Raw genomic sequence first — 19,379 nt, 5'->3', positions numbered from 1 at the left:
TGCCACGACCCACCCCCAGCATGCTCCTGGGCCCTTACCACTTTTCCAGGTTTAACTCCAGGGGCCCTGGATCAGAGCGGCAGCAGGGGATCGGGGGGGTATTCTGTCGCTATCAAAAGTGTGGCTGAGACCCAGACCTGTTTGTGTTTAGCTCCGGAGAGGAGGTGGACACATGAAGGTCAACCCAGCGGCAGCACTTCGCTGCTCTGTCTTTCCATCCCATACAGCTGCATTCTTATTATTATTGATTTAATATCAAGTATCTTGTTAATAATGCCAGTTAGTATTACTAAAGCTCCTTGTTGATTGTGTTCTTGTACCTTCTGCACTTTAAATGCTCTGGGGCAAAGCTTTTGAGGAGGACACTTTAGGAAGAGAACCAAATTAAAGTCAATTGAACGCTTCCTTACTACGAAGAGCAAGAACGTGTTTGTGGGTGGGTGCTAAGGGACACACACACACACACACACACACACACCTCCGGCGGTTTCAGTGAGTTACAAGGAGTTTGCTGGATAAGAAAAGGGTTTACACCCAAGACACAGAGCACACAATGAGAGGGGCAAATAGAAAGAAGTTACACGGCAGACCCATCCCGTTTAAGCAAGATTAACCAACAAGAGGTAGCCAGCGTGGTAAAGTAGATCGGGGGAGAGAGAGGGAGAGAGAGAGGGAGAGAGAGAGCGAGCAAGAGAGAGAGAGAGGAGCACATGTACTCCTGGGACATATAACCACCGTTTAAAAGGCGCTGGGCTCTCCAGTCCACCGGTGTCCAGTTTAACAGAGTAAATGACGCTGCCTTTTGTCAGTTTCATCTAATGCCTCGAGCAGGATTACCTATCGGATATGAGGACATGGTTTTCCGCCCCACCTGTTGAAGACTCACACAGATGCCACTAAGGTACGTCGCCGCACCGTCCCTCCTGCACGTCTTCGGAAGATGCTCCGGCCCGACTTTGCTCGCCACCGTACCTTTAGTCCGGACGCGAGCGCCTGCCTTTTCCAGGAGCCCTCCTCACGTGCAGCATTAAAGCGTCGCTTTTGCCTCGCCATCGATTGTCCTGCCCGCGCGTTTCGTGGTGCTCCAGCACGCTCACCTTTACCGCGTTATAAAGGGCCTTTGTGTGAAAAGTGTGCCGCAAGCGTGCAGGTGCAGAACTCCAGCGTGGCGCGCACGCAGCCTCGGAGCTCGGTCCAAATGCGCTTTTGTAATCGTTCCGGCGAAGCAAACTTATTTGACATTAATTCTAAAGTGCTGAATGTGAATATTATTTCATCTCATTTTTAGAAGTACTTTGCAGGCTCCGGCGTAACGCCACTAACGTGAGTCACACTTTCTGGCCTCAAATACCGAAAGGTTTACAAAAATTCGGAGACCCAACGGAAGGACGCCTGGCATCGGCAGGGAAAAGTTAGTCATGATTTCGGCTCCTTCATTAGGACAGGTTTCAAACACATTCGGTCACCATGGTCCCGTGGACCTTTGCCAAACTCATTCATTTACCACACATTGGAGACGCTCGCAAATATTAACGGCATTATTATAAGGTGTAGACGGCAACAGGGACCACACTGCTCACTTTCGCGTCTTAATTTGCGTGCCCTAGCGAAGGAAGTACCGCACCAACTTTTCAGTGCAGAACTTTCTATGGCTGATTGTAAAGAAACCTTTAACAGATCCATTAGGGGGAGAAAAAAAAAAAAAAAAAAAAACTTCCCTTATTAACCTAATAACTTTAATGTCAGTGGTGGGGGATTTTCCTTGTATTTTTATTTTCTAATGATTGTATTTTCCAAGGTACACATTGTAAAATGGACATAATGGACAGGTGTCCTCCGAGGCTGCAGGTGTGCCTCCCCACATTTTGCACGACCCCTTCTTGAGCCGTACTAACGGAAAATACTACGGAATACCACATTCTGCAAAACTTTAAAAGCAAGCAAAAACAATTTTATAGTTTACTGCATCTCATAATGCAGTAAACTACAGTTTTACTGCGTTACTTCTTCCAGAGCGGGCAGAAATGACAGCGAAACGGGTGGGTCTTCACTTTTATTTTGCTTTGCTTAATGACACCCGTTAATGTTCACGTACGTGAATCGAGTTGCGTAACGGTAAAGTTCTGAGGAAAAGCGCACAATTTTTCATTGTGCGTCGTACAAAAGCGAAAGAACCATTTGCAAAAGGAGAAACTTGCTGTTGGGAAATACCGGTGGAAGAAGAGTCCGAGCACGGCCGAAAGTCGTAAATGCCGCACGCGTTTAGGTGGAGAACTCATTCAGATGGGGAGCGTTAGATTGGCGCCGGGTCGACCCTGACCGCGAGATACGGCGAGCTCGTCTCTCCCCACCTTTTTCTGGCTGGCTCCGTTGCGACACGCGATGTCGAAAGGGGACCGGTGCGCTCGACGGCCCTCATCTACACCCTAGAGCAAACTGCCAGAGGAAGCCGCCTGAGGAGGCCTGACAGGACCTGCGGCAACCAGCGAGGGTTTCGTATCGCACACAGGAAGGGCTGAAGTCATCGAGGAGCAGCGCTCACATATGCACGCGGCCCGGCTTTAAGCGAAGCGATCCAAATTATACCGAGTGCGCAAAACACGCCGGTGCCCAACTCGGTATCGTCACTCATATGTATAAAAGGGGATTCGGGGTCATTCAGAAAGTCAACACACGTCAATATTTCGAGTGTTCGTTCGAGGTGAAGCAGGTCGTCGCCGAAGGCCACTTTGAGTTTACGATTTCCGGCGGTGCATTTAACTGAAACCAAGGTGCTGGTTGCATTTAACAACAATAATGTATATCATACCTTAGGTGTCTTAGCACATAATGTATATATAGCAGATACCACCGCTCTCTGTTAAGTAAAAGCTCTTGGCACAGGTAAAGAACGAAACACATACTGTAGTTGGGTGGCCGAGAAACCTTTCGCCGAGTTAAAACTGCTTTGCTCATGTTTGAACGCAAGAAAAGGTTTTACATCGCCGCTGTAGTGCAACGCTGTTCACGCCGCGCAGGGAAACCAGTGTAGAAACAGAACAGGAGTGGCGAATAAGAAAACAGGGTGGTGGGTGCCTTGGCATCCTTGACCGAGCGCTCAAGAGGTATGTTCATATGTAGTAAAAAAAGGAAGTGAATTACTGCAACCACTAAGCAAACTATTACGGTGTAGCGTCCATGAGACCCAGCTCCTGAGCGGGTGTGTATACCGTAGCAACCGTACCGCACGCTGTGGCCCCAGTGACTGACAGCTCCGCGCCGGAACATTCCGGCGAGGCTCGGCCGAGCTGGTCGTCGGGCCCCTGTGCTGCAAAAACAGCTGCCTGGTGGCAGATTGTCTTATCGAGAGGGAGCAGAGCAGCGCTAGAACGCGTCCGATAGGAGAATCCCATGAACGGCGACTTGGAGCATGTTGAGAAATTCGAGAACGTGGCCGGCGGGGCAACGCAAACACAGAATGCAGGAAAACCTCGCAGCGGCAGCCGCTGGGATGCAGCCTGTGCTTTGGAAGAGCTCCCAAGCAGGGAAGGTCAAAAACGTCGAGAGCTGAACCCGTAACGCGTCTCGATAAAGCAAAGATTACCAGTGACTTTGTGAAGCGTCCCGAACCTTTCCTCGCCTACAGCGCCACGTGCGCCCGTGGTACGAAGACCGCGGGTGGGGGGGTTGTTGATCGTTGGGCTCATGGGGAGGAGTGAGCGGGACACATGGTACAGTAGGATAACTGCCAATGATGCTGCCCTCTATCTGCCCACCCCCAGGAGAGCTCGCAGGCCTGAATGTGTGCAGCAGTCAACTGCGTCCTCCACCAGCGGGGAAACTGTGAGGTAGGAGTCCCAATGCTCAGGGAGGGTTACTGAACCATAGGGGCAAGGAGGTGCGGGAGGGAACACGTCACCAGTTCATAAAGTTAAACGCATTTCAACTAAAAAGCAAACAAAGCACCTGCCCACCCTACACTATGAATATTTATACTAACAAGGTGCGTTGTGTCTTTCCTCCCTCTTAGGCACTGGCAAATCCTGAAAAGATTCATGGGGGGGTATCAATGTCGTCAAGTTCCCCCGGATCCCGACCGCATCACGTCCCCCAACAGACGGAAATGGACTTAACCTGGCAAGAGCTGATGGCAATCACAGAGGTGCGAGTCACGACATTTTAAAGCTAACTATTGCAATGCACGTCATTTAACTGCACAATAAAAATCAAAATCTTAATTACATTGAATCTAATACTGTATGACAGTGAAACTGAGTGCTGCATTTTAATATGAACGATACATATGAGGACTTCACCCCATAATAAGGGCTTAGCTTAATTAAATATTACATTTCTTACCAATATTTAAGTACCGTCTCCTCCTAAACAAACTCGGGTAAACTGGCTAACAAAGGGCCGATTGACTGACGGAAGGATGAAAAGGGAAAGAGCGAGATAGGGTGTGTGTTGTGTGCGGCGAGCAGCCCCCCCACACGCCACAATGGCCATCTGTTTCCATGCGAAACCCGATCGCCACGGAGACGGACCTGCATAAGTCGGGGGTGGCAGGCACGGGTCGAGCGCGGTGTTACGCGTCCGACAGATGACTGGTGAAGGGAAACTGTCTCACTAATCCACTTTACCTTCCACCATAATGTGTTTCCCGATTAACTATTCATCCCTCGGGCCCTGTGCACTGTAACCACAGCTACATATTTAAACACACGTGTAGGCATCTGTTACCGTTTTTAAGATTGTGGATCACTTACCGTAACCGGAAGTAACACTAATATCAGTTGGCAGTGCACCGCTTTGACTTCAAGGAATTCCTAACGACTCCTTCTACCTTGTTTTTGCATCCTTGCAGGAGTTTGAGGCTCCCGGTGAAAACCCATTCGAACCCGTTGCGTACCATCCCGCTGAGGCGGCGGCCGCTCTAGGAGGATTTGGAATGAGCCAGGCGCCAGCAGAGCCCCTTCTTCCTGGGTGCGGGACAAACCCCGCTATGCCCTACGAAGGGTCCTACCCGGAGGCGATGGCAGCCTGCCAGCGCATGGGAAACTGTGCGGAGCCCCTGTACGAACGTCCCGGGGTCCAGGTGGGCTCTCGGTTGCTTCCTACCACAAACTCCATACAGCCGCCGCTGATGAACGTGCTGGACCACATGGACTTAACAGGGCCCAGCGACAGGAACCCAGCGATGGAGAGCGTGTGTCGAGCTCAGGTGTGCCCAATGCCAGGGCAGGAAGAGATTCTAAAGCAAACCCCTCCCGATGACCTAGAGTCCGACTCGGGCCTCTCTCTTGGTTCCAGTCCCCCGGTAGCTTCACCAGGGAATGTAATAACAGGCGGTACAGCCTACATGGGAACAGAGCTGACCCGGGGTTACAGTGACCGAGAGCCTATGGAGGGTACGGTGGAACACGGTAGGATGAGGCCAAACCTCTTCTACTCTATGGACTACCAGCATCCCATGAACACGTACTCTTACCCAGCAGCCCCTTCTTCTTACTACCCTCCACCATCCAGCCTTCCCCACTTTCAGCAACACCAGCGACTACAGCAGCCTTCATCGCTAAAACATCCACATGTTCTGGCACCAGCCTTACATGACTTGCATCTCAATGGGTCTGGTTTGCCTGGCAACAGGGTCGACTCCTTTCGGGGCACCTGTGGGAAGCTAAAGGGTGCCGCAGGGATGCCAGCAAGGGGAGAAGGTCCTCTAAGCAGAGACGAGAGACGCGCGCTAGCGCTTAAAATCCCTTTTCCGTTGGACAAGATCATAAACCTTCCTGTGGACGACTTCAATGAGCTGCTGACCCAGTACACCCTAAACGATGCCCAACTCACCTTGGTCCGTGACATCCGGCGTCGTGGCAAGAACAAAGTGGCAGCCCAGAACTGTCGCAAACGCAAGCTGGAGAACATTGTAAACCTGGAGGGGGAGCTGAACCAGCTTAGGGCACAGAGGGACCACTTGATGAGGGAAGGGGCTGAATACCAACGAAATCTAGCCTTAGTCAGGCACCACCTCTCCGACCTGTACGTTGAGGTGTTTTCCCAGTTGCGGGATGAGCAGGGCCTTCCCTATTCCCTGGACCATTACTCCTTACAGCAGGCCAATGATGGCAGCATCTTTCTGGTGTCACACAACACCGCAGAGCTGGGAGAATGACCGATTTCCAACATTTCAGCTTGCTAGAAGGGACACCATCATTTGGTCTCAGCCTTTTCATCATAAAGCGATAGATTTGAGACCAACTGCGGGAGCTTTGTCACAATTGCAGAAAACGTGGTCGAGTACATCTCCACTTATTTGCGGAGCTGAAATTCACCAGAAACAGCCCCCCCCCCCCCCCAAAAAAAAGAGCTTATGCAGTTAGTTCATTTCAGCATGCCCAAATCATCAATTACATCTCCCCTCCTAAGGTGCACTGATACAACTGAGTTCAACGGTATTCTGGAACTTAGAAATCTGTATTTTATCTTTACAGTACATCTTGATTTGTTTTATATTATATATAAATAAAACACAAACATGCTTAGTGCCTGCTGCAAATGTGGATGCAAGGTCTAATCTCCAGACCTGATTAAAATTCACAGGAAAGATCACATTAACATACCAGTCTTGCCAACAAACTACACTCAATGCATATTAGTTTGTTCACTTTATTTGAACACCATTTTAAAAAAATAAAATAATTTTTAAAAAGGCTGTACCAGCAACCTGTTTTTTTTTTTTTTTTAAAAATCTTCCACTTTCATACACCTGCAAGAGAAGAATTGCACTTATTCTTTCACATCTCCACAACACAGTGTAATACATAGTAACACCAAACAAGCTTTAAAGGCTGTAAAACATAGTACATCATATTTACATACATGTTTTCTGAAAGCCAATGACTCAGTGGTTGGAAGTACAGGTAGTGGAAAACTAATTCAAATTATGCAATTGGTACTGTAGTTCTGCTCTCCAGGAGAAATATTTGATAATTCATACCTCTTGCATGCCACAGTGTATCCACAGTACATCTTGCTGGAGAAGCACCACTGTTTTTTGCCAGGTTCCTACAGCTGTTTGAGGGAAGAGTTAATAAGCAAACATGAACAAACATTTAATTTTACATGTGACACACTAAACTTACATTCTCAGCAGCCAAGGCATGCATTAACATTACACCTGAGGGATTAAGATTTAAAGGCTGCCAAGTTAAGAGCAAAGAGCACTGTGCTCATCAGAAAGTAGCAAATGACCTGGCTTCTACTGAAATGTAGCCATGTAGAAACAAGTGGCAGAGTACATTACACAAATGACTATCACAGTGGCGTAAACGAGAGCAGAATTAGACTATTAGAGCTTATTCTCATTTGTGAACAAAAACTATAAACTTAGATATTTGAAGTTCTGCACTCCCTGAACAGGTGGACGACTGATGTCAGAGCCAAATTTAACAGCTCTGCCTAGAGAAAGATGCTCAGGGGGAGGCAAACAAGAATGGCAGTAAAGGAGGATAATTACATATTGTATCACACTGCACTTTGTACAGGTTTTGATAAAGTTGCAAAAAGGGCCTTACATTTAAGCACAGCCAGTCAACATCAATTTAAAAGGGCAGAGCCACAAAATGTATGGACCTTGTTGAAACTGAGGCATTTTCTACACAAGCTGCACATCTACCCTAAAGTCACTGTACTCTGAACTCCCAGAAGCCTGGGGCAGCAACACACCTTGTAGACTGGGAACAACACATATGCTGGCTGAAACATAGACTGCAGATGCATGATTTCAGGTCAACAAAGATGTTTAAAAATCTTACCTAGCAGAACGGTACAGAAACACCCTTTTTTCGTAGCGGCTGCATCCTAGTCTTACATGAGCACCCTTCTGTACTCGCTGTCCCTTGTGTCTCTGGCGCCACGCGATGCTCTTGCTACTCCTGTCCCTCAGCTGGCTCCCATGGCTAGCCTCAAGTGCTGCAAGCTCCTCTCCAAACAGCTGAGGTTGGCAACAGGACTACATCTTCAAGCAACTGTCCTGAAAGCTGGTTTTAGGAAGGTACTCTGCTTGACAGCAACCTACCAGAGTAAGCTTGGGACTTTCCTCTCTGGACATTGGTCAGTGCAATCTCAATAAATGCATTTAGACACTACCTTTAAACTGTACTAGTTACATACAAAGGCTAGAAACAGACTCCAGTGTGTCTGGGAAGTTGGGTTCAACATCAACGCTCCCAGTGACACACTTCAGGGTTTTAGTAATTAAAAATTGAGACCATGTCAATTTACAACTAACATCTGCACATGCTGCAAATTACTTAATGGCATTAAGTGGCCAATGTCTTCATTGATTACACTGAAATACCCCTCCCTCCCCAACCAGTAATACAAAAATGCACAACTGATTAAAAAAACCAAGATTGTTTATTTCAAACTTGATTTCTTGTAGTTACATTAAAAACCACAAGGGATGGAGGTGGAAAGAAAAAAAAAAAAAGATCTACATAAAAACCCATCGGAATGCTCATTTTTCACAGAAACAAATGTCAACTATAAAATAAACCCGCTTCAGAGCAGACAATTTCCAAATCATGATTTCTCTCTACTGTACATCTCTTCATGAGGCAGCTGTAACCTGTTAGGACACTCAGGCTGAGCAGATCTATGGGGTAAGCCTGCAGCTTTCCTGTCACTTCTCTCGCTCCCCTCTCCTAAGTACTGAATCCTGTTGAATAATATGGAACAACATTGTTAACTTTGAGCACCAACTCCCATCGTAGCATCAAGGATTATAAGAGTAAGCCTTCAAGTCAATTACATCTAAGCCTACATTCAGTTCAACATTACCATCAACTGCTTTACTGGCTCATTAGATAAACCTAAGAATCTAGTTGAAAGGTTCACCGTTACATCCCGAAGTCCACAACATTACTACAGTAACATTTTGTAACATGTTACAATTCTTACTTCAGCTCAATATCAATAATCAACAAGACATCGTAAGTGAGGGCATAGTATGGAAAGGAACACCACTTACTTCAGCACTTAGAACCTTCGCCCTCCTGAGCTGCTGCCATAGCCTCCGCTACTGGAGCCGCCATAGCCACCTGGGGGGGGGGGGGGGGGTGTTAAATTAATCAAAATCATGTTTGCCTTACGGCAAAGGCTCAGGGTAAAATACTGCTAGAACTCCAGAAATGGAGCTTGGTGACAGAGTTAGCCTGCAGAACTCAGATAGCAACTCACCACCACCCCCACCACCACCACCATATGGGCCACTGTTTCTGCCACCACCAAAGTTGCCTCCTTTCATTGGGCCATAGTTTGAAGAACCCTGGTTGTTGTAATTGCCAAAGTCATTGTAGTTGCTGCCTCCAAAGTTTCCTGTAGAAAGAAGTACTGTGTTGGTATAGAAACATGAAGGAAATGGATTAACATGGCAAGGTAACAATGTTGACAGCAACACTCACCACTGCTGAAACTCCCGCCGCCATTGTTGTAGTTATCATAGCCACCATTTCCTCCGTATCCACCTTGGTTGCCATATCCCTGTCCGCCACCATAACTACGGTTCCCACCATAGCCTGGACCACCACCATAGCCACCTGAAAGACAGATGGAATGAGGAACAGACACAAAACATTAAAAACTGACAATTTACAAAAACATAGTAGCACTTGCAAAAAGAAAACCTTAAATGACTCACTATCTCCTCCAAAACCATTGTATCCATCGCCTCCATAGCCACCTCGTCCTCCTAAAAACGCAGTTTATCAGTGCAGTTCAAGCTGGCACAAAGCATCAATTTGAGACACTGCAGAAGAGGACAACAGGACGTACCACGGCCACCAAAGTATCCATCACGTCCAAAGTCATTCCCTCCATATCCACCTCCACGGCTAAAGTTACTAGGTCCTCCACCACGGCCTAAGGAAAAGGGAGCATGTTTTTCTTTTAACTTCTGTCTCTCACACACGTATATCATATCTATTTTGCCATTCACACACCCCTCATGTTGACTCCTGCACTGGCCATCTCCTGCTTTGAGAGTGCCTTCCTGACTTCACAGTTATGGCCATTCAAAGTGTGGTACTTCTGAACTGTTGAAAACAAAAGGAACAAACATTAAGAAAAACCAAAACCTAATCTGCTTTATGTCCAGCATTTAAAAACTGGAGAAACTGCACTTACTGACAATCCTGTCCACTGAATCATGGTCATCAAAGGTAACAAATGCAAAGCCCCTCTTTTTCCCACTGGCCCGGTCTGTCATGATTTCAATAACTTCAATTTTGCCAAACTGTTCAAAATAGTCTCGCAGGTGGTGCTCTTCCGTATCTTCCTTAATACCGCCCACAAAGATCTTTTTTACAGTCATGTGGGCACCTGGCCTGTTTGAGTCCTAAGGGAAGAGAGAGAAGGAGGGGGGAAAAAAAAAAAAAAATCATTCAATTAATACCACAGATTGCTTTCAGTAAGGAGATGACAAAGACAGGGAAGAACACGTAGACTCTGGCAACTCACCTCTCTGGACACAGCCCTCTTCGGCTCGACTACCCTGCCATCCACTTTGTGGGGGCGAGCAGACATGGCGGCATCAACCTCTTTCACTGATGAGTACGTGACAAAACCAAAGCCCCTTGACCTCTTTGTGTTCGGGTCCCTCATCACCTGAAGAGAGGTTCAAGGTATTACACCAGAACAACTCAGATGATCAAAACAATTGTTCAGCTGCATGGGGCTGGTCAAGGATCTAGAGAGACTGTTTCCACACATTTATTTGCTTCAAAGCTATTCACAAATGTTAAGCTACACAGAATTACCTATTTACACAGCTAGGTAACTTTACTGTAACAATTCAGGGTAGAGTACCTCACTCAAGGGTACTACTGCAGGAACATTAAGATCCCAAGGAAGCAGCTCAAAACCATTACACATTCAGCTGGTACTGTTTGTACACATAGTTGACACTTCTCCAAAAATAAAACTACAATCATTATACAGGTGAAGAACTTAAAAAAAAAAAAAAACACAATCAACTGCAAATATTTTACTCACAGCAGGAATCAAACCCAAAGAAGTTGAACCACAGTGTTTTGAGTGCAACAGGCAGCTTCTACTCACTGCCTAGAGGGTTGCACTGTGCAACCAACTGAGGTACATTTACCCGATTACACTAGGTATTTTTACTGCACTCGATCGTCGGCGGGGGGTCACTTTCGTGTTCTGTGTTCGGAGACGTACGTTGGCTTTGGGTTGGAGAACAGCATCAGCTAAAAAGAAACTAGACCATGCAAGTCAAGTAGAAGGGGATTTGACCCAGCGCCCGGCCGACACGAGAGCAAGGCGACGGTACTCACCACACAGTCTGTGAGGGTCCCCCATTGCTCGAAGTGGGCCCGCAAGCTGTCGTCCGTCGTCTCGAAGCTGAGGCCACCGATGAAGAGCTTGCGCAACTGCTCGGGCTCGCGGGGGGCCTGCAGAGAGCGGCTGTGTCAGCGCATGCGCATCGCGGAGGGAGCCGCACAAAGCCATTCCACCCAACCAAGTCCGCCCCACAGCGAGTGCGCCGCTTTGCTCCGTTCAAATGCGAACGGATACAGAACACGCACAAGAACTGAATACTAAGCGCCACCGGAGGCAGGTTACAGGCGCTTATGCGACTGCGAGCACTGACTCCGCTGCAGCGCAGAGGTAACAAAGAACGCCCGCCAGGGGGAGGCGGAAGACGACATTCGCAACTCACACACAGGGACAAAGAAAACACATAACAAAAGGTACGAGCGCGTACTTTTAAATCACACATTCAGGGACTGGACAACCCCCCACCTGCGCGACTACAGCCAAGAAAAAAAAAATAAATAAAGAAAAAAAATACTTCAGACCTAGTCCCAAACCACGCGGCCTACAAAATGGCGGCCAGGCATGCCATCTGCCGACCAGCCGGCAAAACCTGCTTCCTTTAAGTCTCTCTACCACACTTCACATTTCGATGCAAAAATACAAGAATGAAACGTAATCATAATGTTTCATTGAAAACACAAACACTTACCTCTTTAGACATGTTGAATACCGGTTAAAAGCAAACTCTAGTCGGAACGAAAAAAAAAACTGCGCAGAGAGTTTGTCGCCACCCACCCAGTAGAATATGTAGAACACAGAACCCGCCTACGAATGCTTCTAATTGGCTGTTCATCCCCGTTCGGGATGAATATTCACAGTCTCTCTACACCGATTGAAGCAAAGGTCGTCAATTGTAAAGTGCGATGCTTGTCTGCCAATAGCATTAAAGACTAAAAAATATTTCCGCCCACTGAGGACCGCGATAGGCCCGTTGGCAATTCCCACAAAAAATATGTCGGTGGGCGTGGCGGTTTAATATAGGGAAACTATTCATGTGTCAGTTCGGATTATATTTGCAGCGTTTTATTTATGTTTAAATGCTTGTTTTTCACAGCCATGCAGGCAAATACATGGCATGATTGTGTATTCTCATGGTTAATGAGGTTGTCATTTCGTTGTCTTTTGTATCCGAGACGCGTGCGACGATAATTTTACACTACACTACAGTTTACATACTCTGCCGTTTTACATAAATTTTGTCCCTTCGACCATAAGATATGAGTTTCAGCCATCATACGACTAAGCTTATACAGTCTTCTCTTTTGAGTAAAGTTCCATTGCCAGAGGTTTATATAACTTAGTCCCGTAGTAGTAGTAGAAAATCTAATTGGCTTGTATTATGATTATTTAAAGCACGCTTTTATTATTATATTATGCACAATTCTTCGATGTGCAGTAACAGTTCAGTGGATAAGTTACATTACAACAGAGTAATCAACATAGCCAAAAAGTTGCCCGATCTGATCTCTTGCATTTTTGCGGGTAGGAAAACATTTTTTCCCAGTTTCGTAAATCTTGGATTGTACAGAGTATGTGATCACGACTGTACAGCGCAACGAAATTATTTTAATGCCCCAACATGTGAATATTTCATTCTGTTTACCTTCCCGGCGCGCTGCTCAAGCACGTAATTCGAAAAGGTTTGGAAATGGTTTGTTTAAAAGGGCGCCGTCAGAGAGCCGCGCGTGCGCGTGCGCGACCCGCCATTGTGCGATTTTGGCGCGCGCGTCCACGCAGCCAGCAGCTGAGCGAGGAGCCCGGCGACTGCAGAGCTGGAGGGAAGCGGAGAAGGAGCTGCGTGCAGCACAGCAATTCGAAACGGCACGGGTGAGTCAGAATGCTCGAACGCCTTTTTAAAAGCGGCAAGGGCAGAGCATCATGCACCGTTAGCTGCACCGAGGTATGCGGCTGTTTGGATTACGAAAGGACCACATTTGGCGGCTAATTTTTATTTTATTGTGAACTAAAATGATAACAAGCGATGGGCACTCAGCTAGCCTAGATGCAATGGAGCGGCTCTGGTGAAGGGAGACAAAAAGATGGAGGATGACTGACAGGCAGAGTGGCCAATTGGAGGGCTGAAAGAGGCAAGTTGGCACCAAAGAGGCAGCGCCACCACCAATCGGCGAAGAAGCGAGAGGCGTGATTTCCTGAGAGCTATTTGATAGCTGCCATGTGTGTTTGTGTCGACGAAGAGCTATTTTTTTTTTCCCCCAAAACTGATGCAAATTTATGCATTGCAAAGGATGAGAGATTTCACTTTTAAATAAACTGCAAATGGAGTGTGAGAAATCTGAAAACGGATTTCTAGTTGAAACCGTGTGTATTTCAACATAACAAGTATATAAAACACACAGGCCCCGGCCGAACGAAGGTTAAGTGAATCAGTCCCTCTCGCGCGTTAACTGGGTGCATTTTTCAAAACGCCAAACAAGTCTTTAGTGTAGGGAATTACTGCACAAAATCTGATTTCGCTTAACCTTACTACTCGGGATTTCCGTTCACTGCGAGCTTGACTGTCTTTCTGAAGGAAGCATGGTGAAAAACGTGTTAGTGGGTGCGCAGCGTGGTGTAAATCATGTGCGTTTGCGCGGTTTCAAGCTGTGCGCACGATGGCGAACGGGGCGCTTCAGTTACATTCACCACGTTAACTTTGAGAAAACGCCTCGGGGCGGGGGGGCACACGATGCTAGACCGTGTCCGCGTATTTGCACGTGAAGTGCGTGAGGAATGCGCTAAACTTAAGCAAATCGAGCGCGCGCGCAAAATAAACCACGAGTGCGTGTGGGGGTGTGTTTGTGTTTTTTTTTTTTTTTTTTTGGTTTTTTATTTTTTCTAATGCAGACATTTTTCCCGTGATGCACCGGTGATTGTTGGACTGCACCGCGGTTTGCGGGGTCGCGCTGTCACATGGCGGGCTTCCATACACACTTAACGCACCCTGTGTTGTAGCGTCACGTGGTGCAGCTGCCCGCGCGGCCCTACCGTGTGAACACGTGTTGCTGTGGGACTCTTTCAGGGGGGAAGCTGGAGGCTCCTCGCTGCAGAAGCCATCAGCCCCGTGTGACCCAGCAGTCCCACCTGTGAGCCCACACTTGGCTTGGACCCTTAGCTGTAAGTACACAGCCTGGGTTTGTGGAACCGGCATCGCTGCTCATCTCTTTGCTGCCACATCGCTTTAAACATTTCTCCTCCTTTACACAGTTTTTGTTGGCCCTCAGATCATAAGCAGTGATAATAAGGACGGCGGGTGGCATGGTCATGGTTGAAGCTGCCACCTTGGACTCAGACAGTTAACAGTAAACAGCTTCAAATCCCTCACCCCCCTGGTTCTGCTGTAGTGCTCTTGAGCAAGGTACTAACCCAGTTAGTTACCCTGCTGTTCAAATCACTATAAATCACTAAACGTCGGCACAGCTGGTAGCGTGGTAGTTAGAGCTGCTGCCTTTGCACCCAAAAGTCACAGGATCCAATCCCACTTCCAGCTGCAGTACCTTCAAGCAATGTACTTACCCTGTATTGCTCAGGTGAAAAAATTACCCAGCTGTATGAATGGGTAAGTAATTGTAAGTAACTTAACACTGTAAATTGCTTTGGAGAAAAGCATCAGCTAAATGAATAAATGTAAATGTAAACTGGATTTGAACAGAGAGCTCACTAAGTGCTCAGGTTTTTCCTGGGAAGTGGTAGTTAGTTGAGCCTTGCTGAGTTGTTAATCTGACACCCAATATTACAGTATAGCTGTACCCGTATCTCCGCTCTCCACTGCCAGCCCTTTCACCTGTTGGAATAAACAATATACACCAGAAGTTTCATATAACATAGCTGTCCTTATTCTGAACATTTAGCTTTATGGGGGCAGCAGAGATGCGGTAACTCACTTCTGGTGAGTTACTTTTACTTCGGGTTCACCGCAGCCCCACAAATGCAGGTGTTTCAAAGATATTTTCGAATCACAAAGCAAGTTACAATCTTTCTTCAAACCACATTATAGCCTGTTCTGATGCAAAAAGGCTTTGTTTGGTTTGTTTTGCACGCTTACATTGTGCTAAATGCTTGTGAAATGGTGTAAATAGTTATGCTGAATAAGGTAAGTACTATGGCTGAAGTCAGAACTGGCTTAAGGGCCTTTGAACTTTCGAGTGTTTTTGGGAAGTTTCTGAATTTTAAAATGTAATAATTTGTTTTTGAGGGGCAGCTGCCACCTCGTATCCCCACCTTATAAAACTTTTTTCCGAAAGTCGTGTACTGCACACAAGTGTGTTTATAAACTTTAACGTGCAGAATAGTCTTTACATTGGAAGCACATGAATTTGGTCTCAGGTTCATGGACAGTCGGTCCTGATCTTGAAACAGTGCTCAGTTTATATCAGGAGTTCAGATGAGCACTAACGATTTTGTACAGTTCCAAAACTAAAATAGAATTTAGTGTTATGTGATACAACTGAAATAAATCCAGTTTCATTAGTGATGGAGCACACTTTTAGGAGTAGAAGTGCCTGGTGAAAATGCTGTGATTATCAGTGTTCACACTGACCGTTTCAACTGTAATTAAATCCACAGTTGCAATATACAGTTCAAGAAGTGGTTGAATATTGAACTTCTTTGCTGGCTGGTGAACAGCGTTGCCCATTTGTGTTTAAATTTACATTTTTTTTTTTTTTTTTTTTTTTTTCCTCTCCAAGCTGACTTGGTGTGAAGCTTTTTACAAAATTTTACCAATTTATATAGGTATACTATCACTGGAGCACTTTACAGGTAAATATATTAGGGTTCTACAGCAAGAGATGGGATTCAAACCCCACTACTTTGAGTAGAAGGCAGCAGCTCAAAAATAATATGCTACCTGCTGCTCCTATGAACAACTATACATTTACTATATAAATCAGTACGATGATGAAAAGATGAAAATAAATGTCATGAAATATTCAATCGTTATTGAAGATTTATTCATGTTTCTCAAAAGGTTTTTTCCCCTTCACCCTCCACGCAGGTTTCCCTCCCTTCAGTAGAGGGCGCCACATTCTCTGTGTCGATCACACCCATCTAAACCATGGGAAAGAAGAGTCAGCGGCGTCTAGAAGAAAAATCGTCATCTGATGAGGAAGAGTATGTTGTAGAGAAAGTGCTGGACCGGAGAACGGTTAAGGGCCGAGTAGAATACTTCCTCAAGTGGAAAGGCTTCTCAGAGTAAGTTAGCGATACCCTTTCCTGGCGTTAAATCATTGCTCATTTTAGAGACTCTCATTACATTTTTAGTAACTTATATACACACACACACACACACACACACACACATTTTCAGAACCGCTCGTCCCGTACGTGCATGACATAATCAGTTGATTCAGATGAATAATTTTTGTTTGAAAGAGACTTGAGATAGTAGCGTTCCACAATACTGAAAAATGTGCCGCTTTTAAGACCTGGAAATGCACGTTTTGAACAATTTCTGTAGCAATCCTTTCTATATTATTTGAACACTCGACATGTTTCTTCTGTTTCCATAAGTTGCTTTGATCTTCTGTTTGCAGAAAGCACAACACATGGGAACCAGAGAAGAACCTGGACTGTCCTGAGCTCATCGCCGAGTTCATGAAGACCTATAAGAAGGGTGGCAGCAATGCCAGCAGCGGAGGGGGCAGGTCTGCCAGCACGGGCTCATCCGGGGCAGCGCGTTCCAAGGACAACGCTGGAACCAAGAGGAGAAATTCTGCAGAGGAGGAGGAAGAAGGGGGCAGCAAGACCAAGAAGAAGAAGGAGGTGAGATGCAGCTAAATTTGAAACCAGGGCTTGCCTTGCACCGAAGATAAGACTAAGCTCGTGTGTGGTGGTGTGTGTGCTGTGCAGGAGGATATCCTGATCGCACGGGGCTTTGAAAGAGGCCTAGAGCCGGAGAAGATCATTGGAGCCACAGACTCTTGCGGGGACCTCATGTTCCTCATGAAATGGCAAGTACCGTCCAGGGAAACCACATTCCCCGTGAAGGAGGTCATTCTCAGTTCTGTGCAATTTGTAAGATTAAGCTTTTTTTTCCTGGAACAGCGTAGATCAGTCCATTTGTTTTGAAAAATCCTGACACAGTTGCAGCTGCACCAACCTTCTCCATGTGTATAGTGCACCTATTTTCACAGACCTGGGCCTAAAAGTGCAGCTGCCTTCCTCTGTTTTTGTTTGGCGATCATCCGTATACGCACCTTTGCGTAACTTCGTGCTGTACGTGAACATATGGCTTATTTTTCAATATTTACCTCTGAATGGTTCCTCTGTATGGAGAACCGGAAGGACTTTTCTTTCGGCTTAAATAAATGAGATGCTGAGGATTACTGAGGATTAACATGTGTGATATGATACTCTCTGCCCCTGGTGTATACCTGTTAGTGTCGTTACCGCTCCTGACCCACCAGTGGGGAAACGGTGTGTATTTGGGAGGTTGCTGCTTATTTAGCCTAGGATGTGGCTGTAAGGGGTTTTGTGTTTGTGACCTGCAGGAAGGACTCCGACGAGGCGGACCTGGTGCTGGCCAAGGAGGCCAACCAGAAGTGCCCGCAGATCGTCATCGCCTTCTACGAAGAGCGCCTCACGTGGCACGAGGATGGCGACAAGAAGGAGAAGGGAGCCGTGAGCGTGTGAGCAGCAGCGCTTGCCGCAGGGCCGCCCTCGCCACGGCTGCCGGCTGTCGCTGCCTGCCCTCTGCTAAAGACTCAACTGTTTTTAAAATACACAAACAGAAAGCAAACAGCAACGGCGGACACTGCCCACATCATGACAGTTCCCCTCCCTCTCCTCCTCCCGAGCTCCTCATGTGTACAGCCATATCTTAACAAGAACCATGTCCATGTCTAAGAAGAACGTGGCAACAGGTGGAGAAGCAGCACTGGACAGAACACATGGAAAGTCAGTACTGGACAGTACAGATAGAGCAGCAGTACTGAGAAGAAGGGTAGAGGTGGACAATCTCTTTCTTTGACATGATCGGTGGTGGGAGTGGTGGGAAGGGGGCTGGTGTACACTTTTCTTTCTTGTTCTTCTGTCCTTTGCTTCTCAAAAAAAATGAGTTGTGAGAGGAGACTACCTGGTTAGCTTAGCTGTTTAGTCCATCTGTGTTTGGATACTGTGCGTGAGCGGGTGTAGAGAGTGTGCTTTTGGTCAGATGCGGCACGTAGTCTTCTGCAGAGAGCCACAGCGCAGGGGCAGGAGGTCAGGATCCCCAACCCACCGGCCAGCGCTGGCGTTTCCACTCCGACAGCCCAGAGCACCCCACTGCGGGCCTGACCCAAAGCACCGTGGCCTGGAGTAGCACTTAAGCGCTTCTCACTGTGCGGGTAGCTACATTTGCATGCTTACGCATCTACAAATTCTGTTGTTATTGAAGGGGAAATTTTTTTTTTTTTTTTTTCCCCCCTCTCCTCCTTTCTTTCTTCACTCTTTTCAACACAGCCCTATAGGATTACTGGTAGTTCTTCTCAAAAACTTCAGACCACTTGTAAATTACCTTTTATTTTTTATTTTTTTAAACTAAGGTCTTTAGGTTTTTCGTCCTTTATGTTAAAGGAGAACTGCACACGTTCATGTGAGAAGGGATCGCAAAAAAATCAAAAGTTTAAGTGTTTGCATGTAGCAAAATCAGAGTGTAGCCTCACAGTGCTTTTTAATGTAGATGCACAGAGTGTAGAGGTTCTTGGCTCATGTACAATCGAAGCCCTTCTTTGGACATGGTGTGAACTTGGAAGTGTGAGTTGCATGATGGGTGTTGTAGGCCAGGCAACGATGATGCATCCCACATGATTCCTTCTCGTAGTATGAAGTAGAACATGTGTGCTTTACAGCAGTAGGTTAGAACGAGGGAGCACCACGCTGAGATGGTCCACCTTTGACCAGCACTACCTTACCCTACAGTGATGCACTCTTGGAATTGCACTGCTTCAGAATACGCTCCTGTGACCTTAGTGCTTTTTCACCCCTGAAATGTCATGACCATAGCATGTTAAACCGCTGAATTT

The 19,379-nt window shown here is 46.6% G+C and overlaps 3 protein-coding genes across 3 annotated transcripts; 2 read left to right on the top strand and 1 right to left on the bottom strand.

Moving 5' to 3' along the window:
* Positions 1-756: 756 nt before the first annotated feature.
* nfe2 (nuclear factor, erythroid 2) lies at positions 757-6,325 on the top strand. The gene is made up of 4 exons (XM_029246417.1): positions 757-901; positions 3,762-3,827; positions 4,010-4,141; positions 4,847-6,325. Exons 2-4 carry the CDS (start codon positions 3,780-3,782, stop codon positions 6,152-6,154), a joined length of 1,488 nt encoding a protein of 495 aa, XP_029102250.1. The 5' UTR covers positions 757-901; positions 3,762-3,779; the 3' UTR covers positions 6,155-6,325.
* Positions 6,326-8,381: 2,056 nt separating this feature from the next.
* Positions 8,382-12,135, bottom strand: LOC108939332 (heterogeneous nuclear ribonucleoprotein A1-like). The gene is made up of 11 exons (XM_018760583.2): positions 12,029-12,135; positions 11,337-11,453; positions 10,501-10,647; positions 10,168-10,378; positions 9,984-10,076; positions 9,817-9,903; positions 9,683-9,733; positions 9,447-9,581; positions 9,223-9,360; positions 9,014-9,083; positions 8,382-8,701 (listed from the first exon to the last, which is right to left on the bottom strand). Exons 1-10 carry the CDS (start codon positions 12,038-12,040, stop codon positions 9,022-9,024), a joined length of 1,053 nt encoding a protein of 350 aa, XP_018616099.2. The 5' UTR covers positions 12,041-12,135; the 3' UTR covers positions 8,382-8,701; positions 9,014-9,021.
* A 924-nt stretch (positions 12,136-13,059) lies between these two features.
* cbx5 (chromobox homolog 5 (HP1 alpha homolog, Drosophila)) lies at positions 13,060-18,430 on the top strand. The gene is made up of 6 exons (XM_018760584.1): positions 13,060-13,206; positions 14,399-14,493; positions 16,373-16,569; positions 16,911-17,139; positions 17,227-17,327; positions 17,868-18,430. The coding sequence occupies exons 3-6, from the start codon at positions 16,433-16,435 to the stop codon at positions 18,007-18,009; spliced, it is 609 nt and encodes a 202-aa protein (XP_018616100.1). The 5' UTR covers positions 13,060-13,206; positions 14,399-14,493; positions 16,373-16,432; the 3' UTR covers positions 18,010-18,430.
* The last annotated feature ends 949 nt before the right edge of the window (positions 18,431-19,379 follow it).

Source organism: Scleropages formosus, chromosome 19 (assembly GCF_900964775.1).
Source record: "Scleropages formosus chromosome 19, fSclFor1.1, whole genome shotgun sequence".
Classification (NCBI taxonomy): domain Eukaryota; kingdom Metazoa; phylum Chordata; class Actinopteri; order Osteoglossiformes; family Osteoglossidae; genus Scleropages; species Scleropages formosus.
The sequence above is the reverse complement of the archived record's forward strand: the minus strand, read 5'-3'. Positions and strand labels throughout refer to the sequence as shown.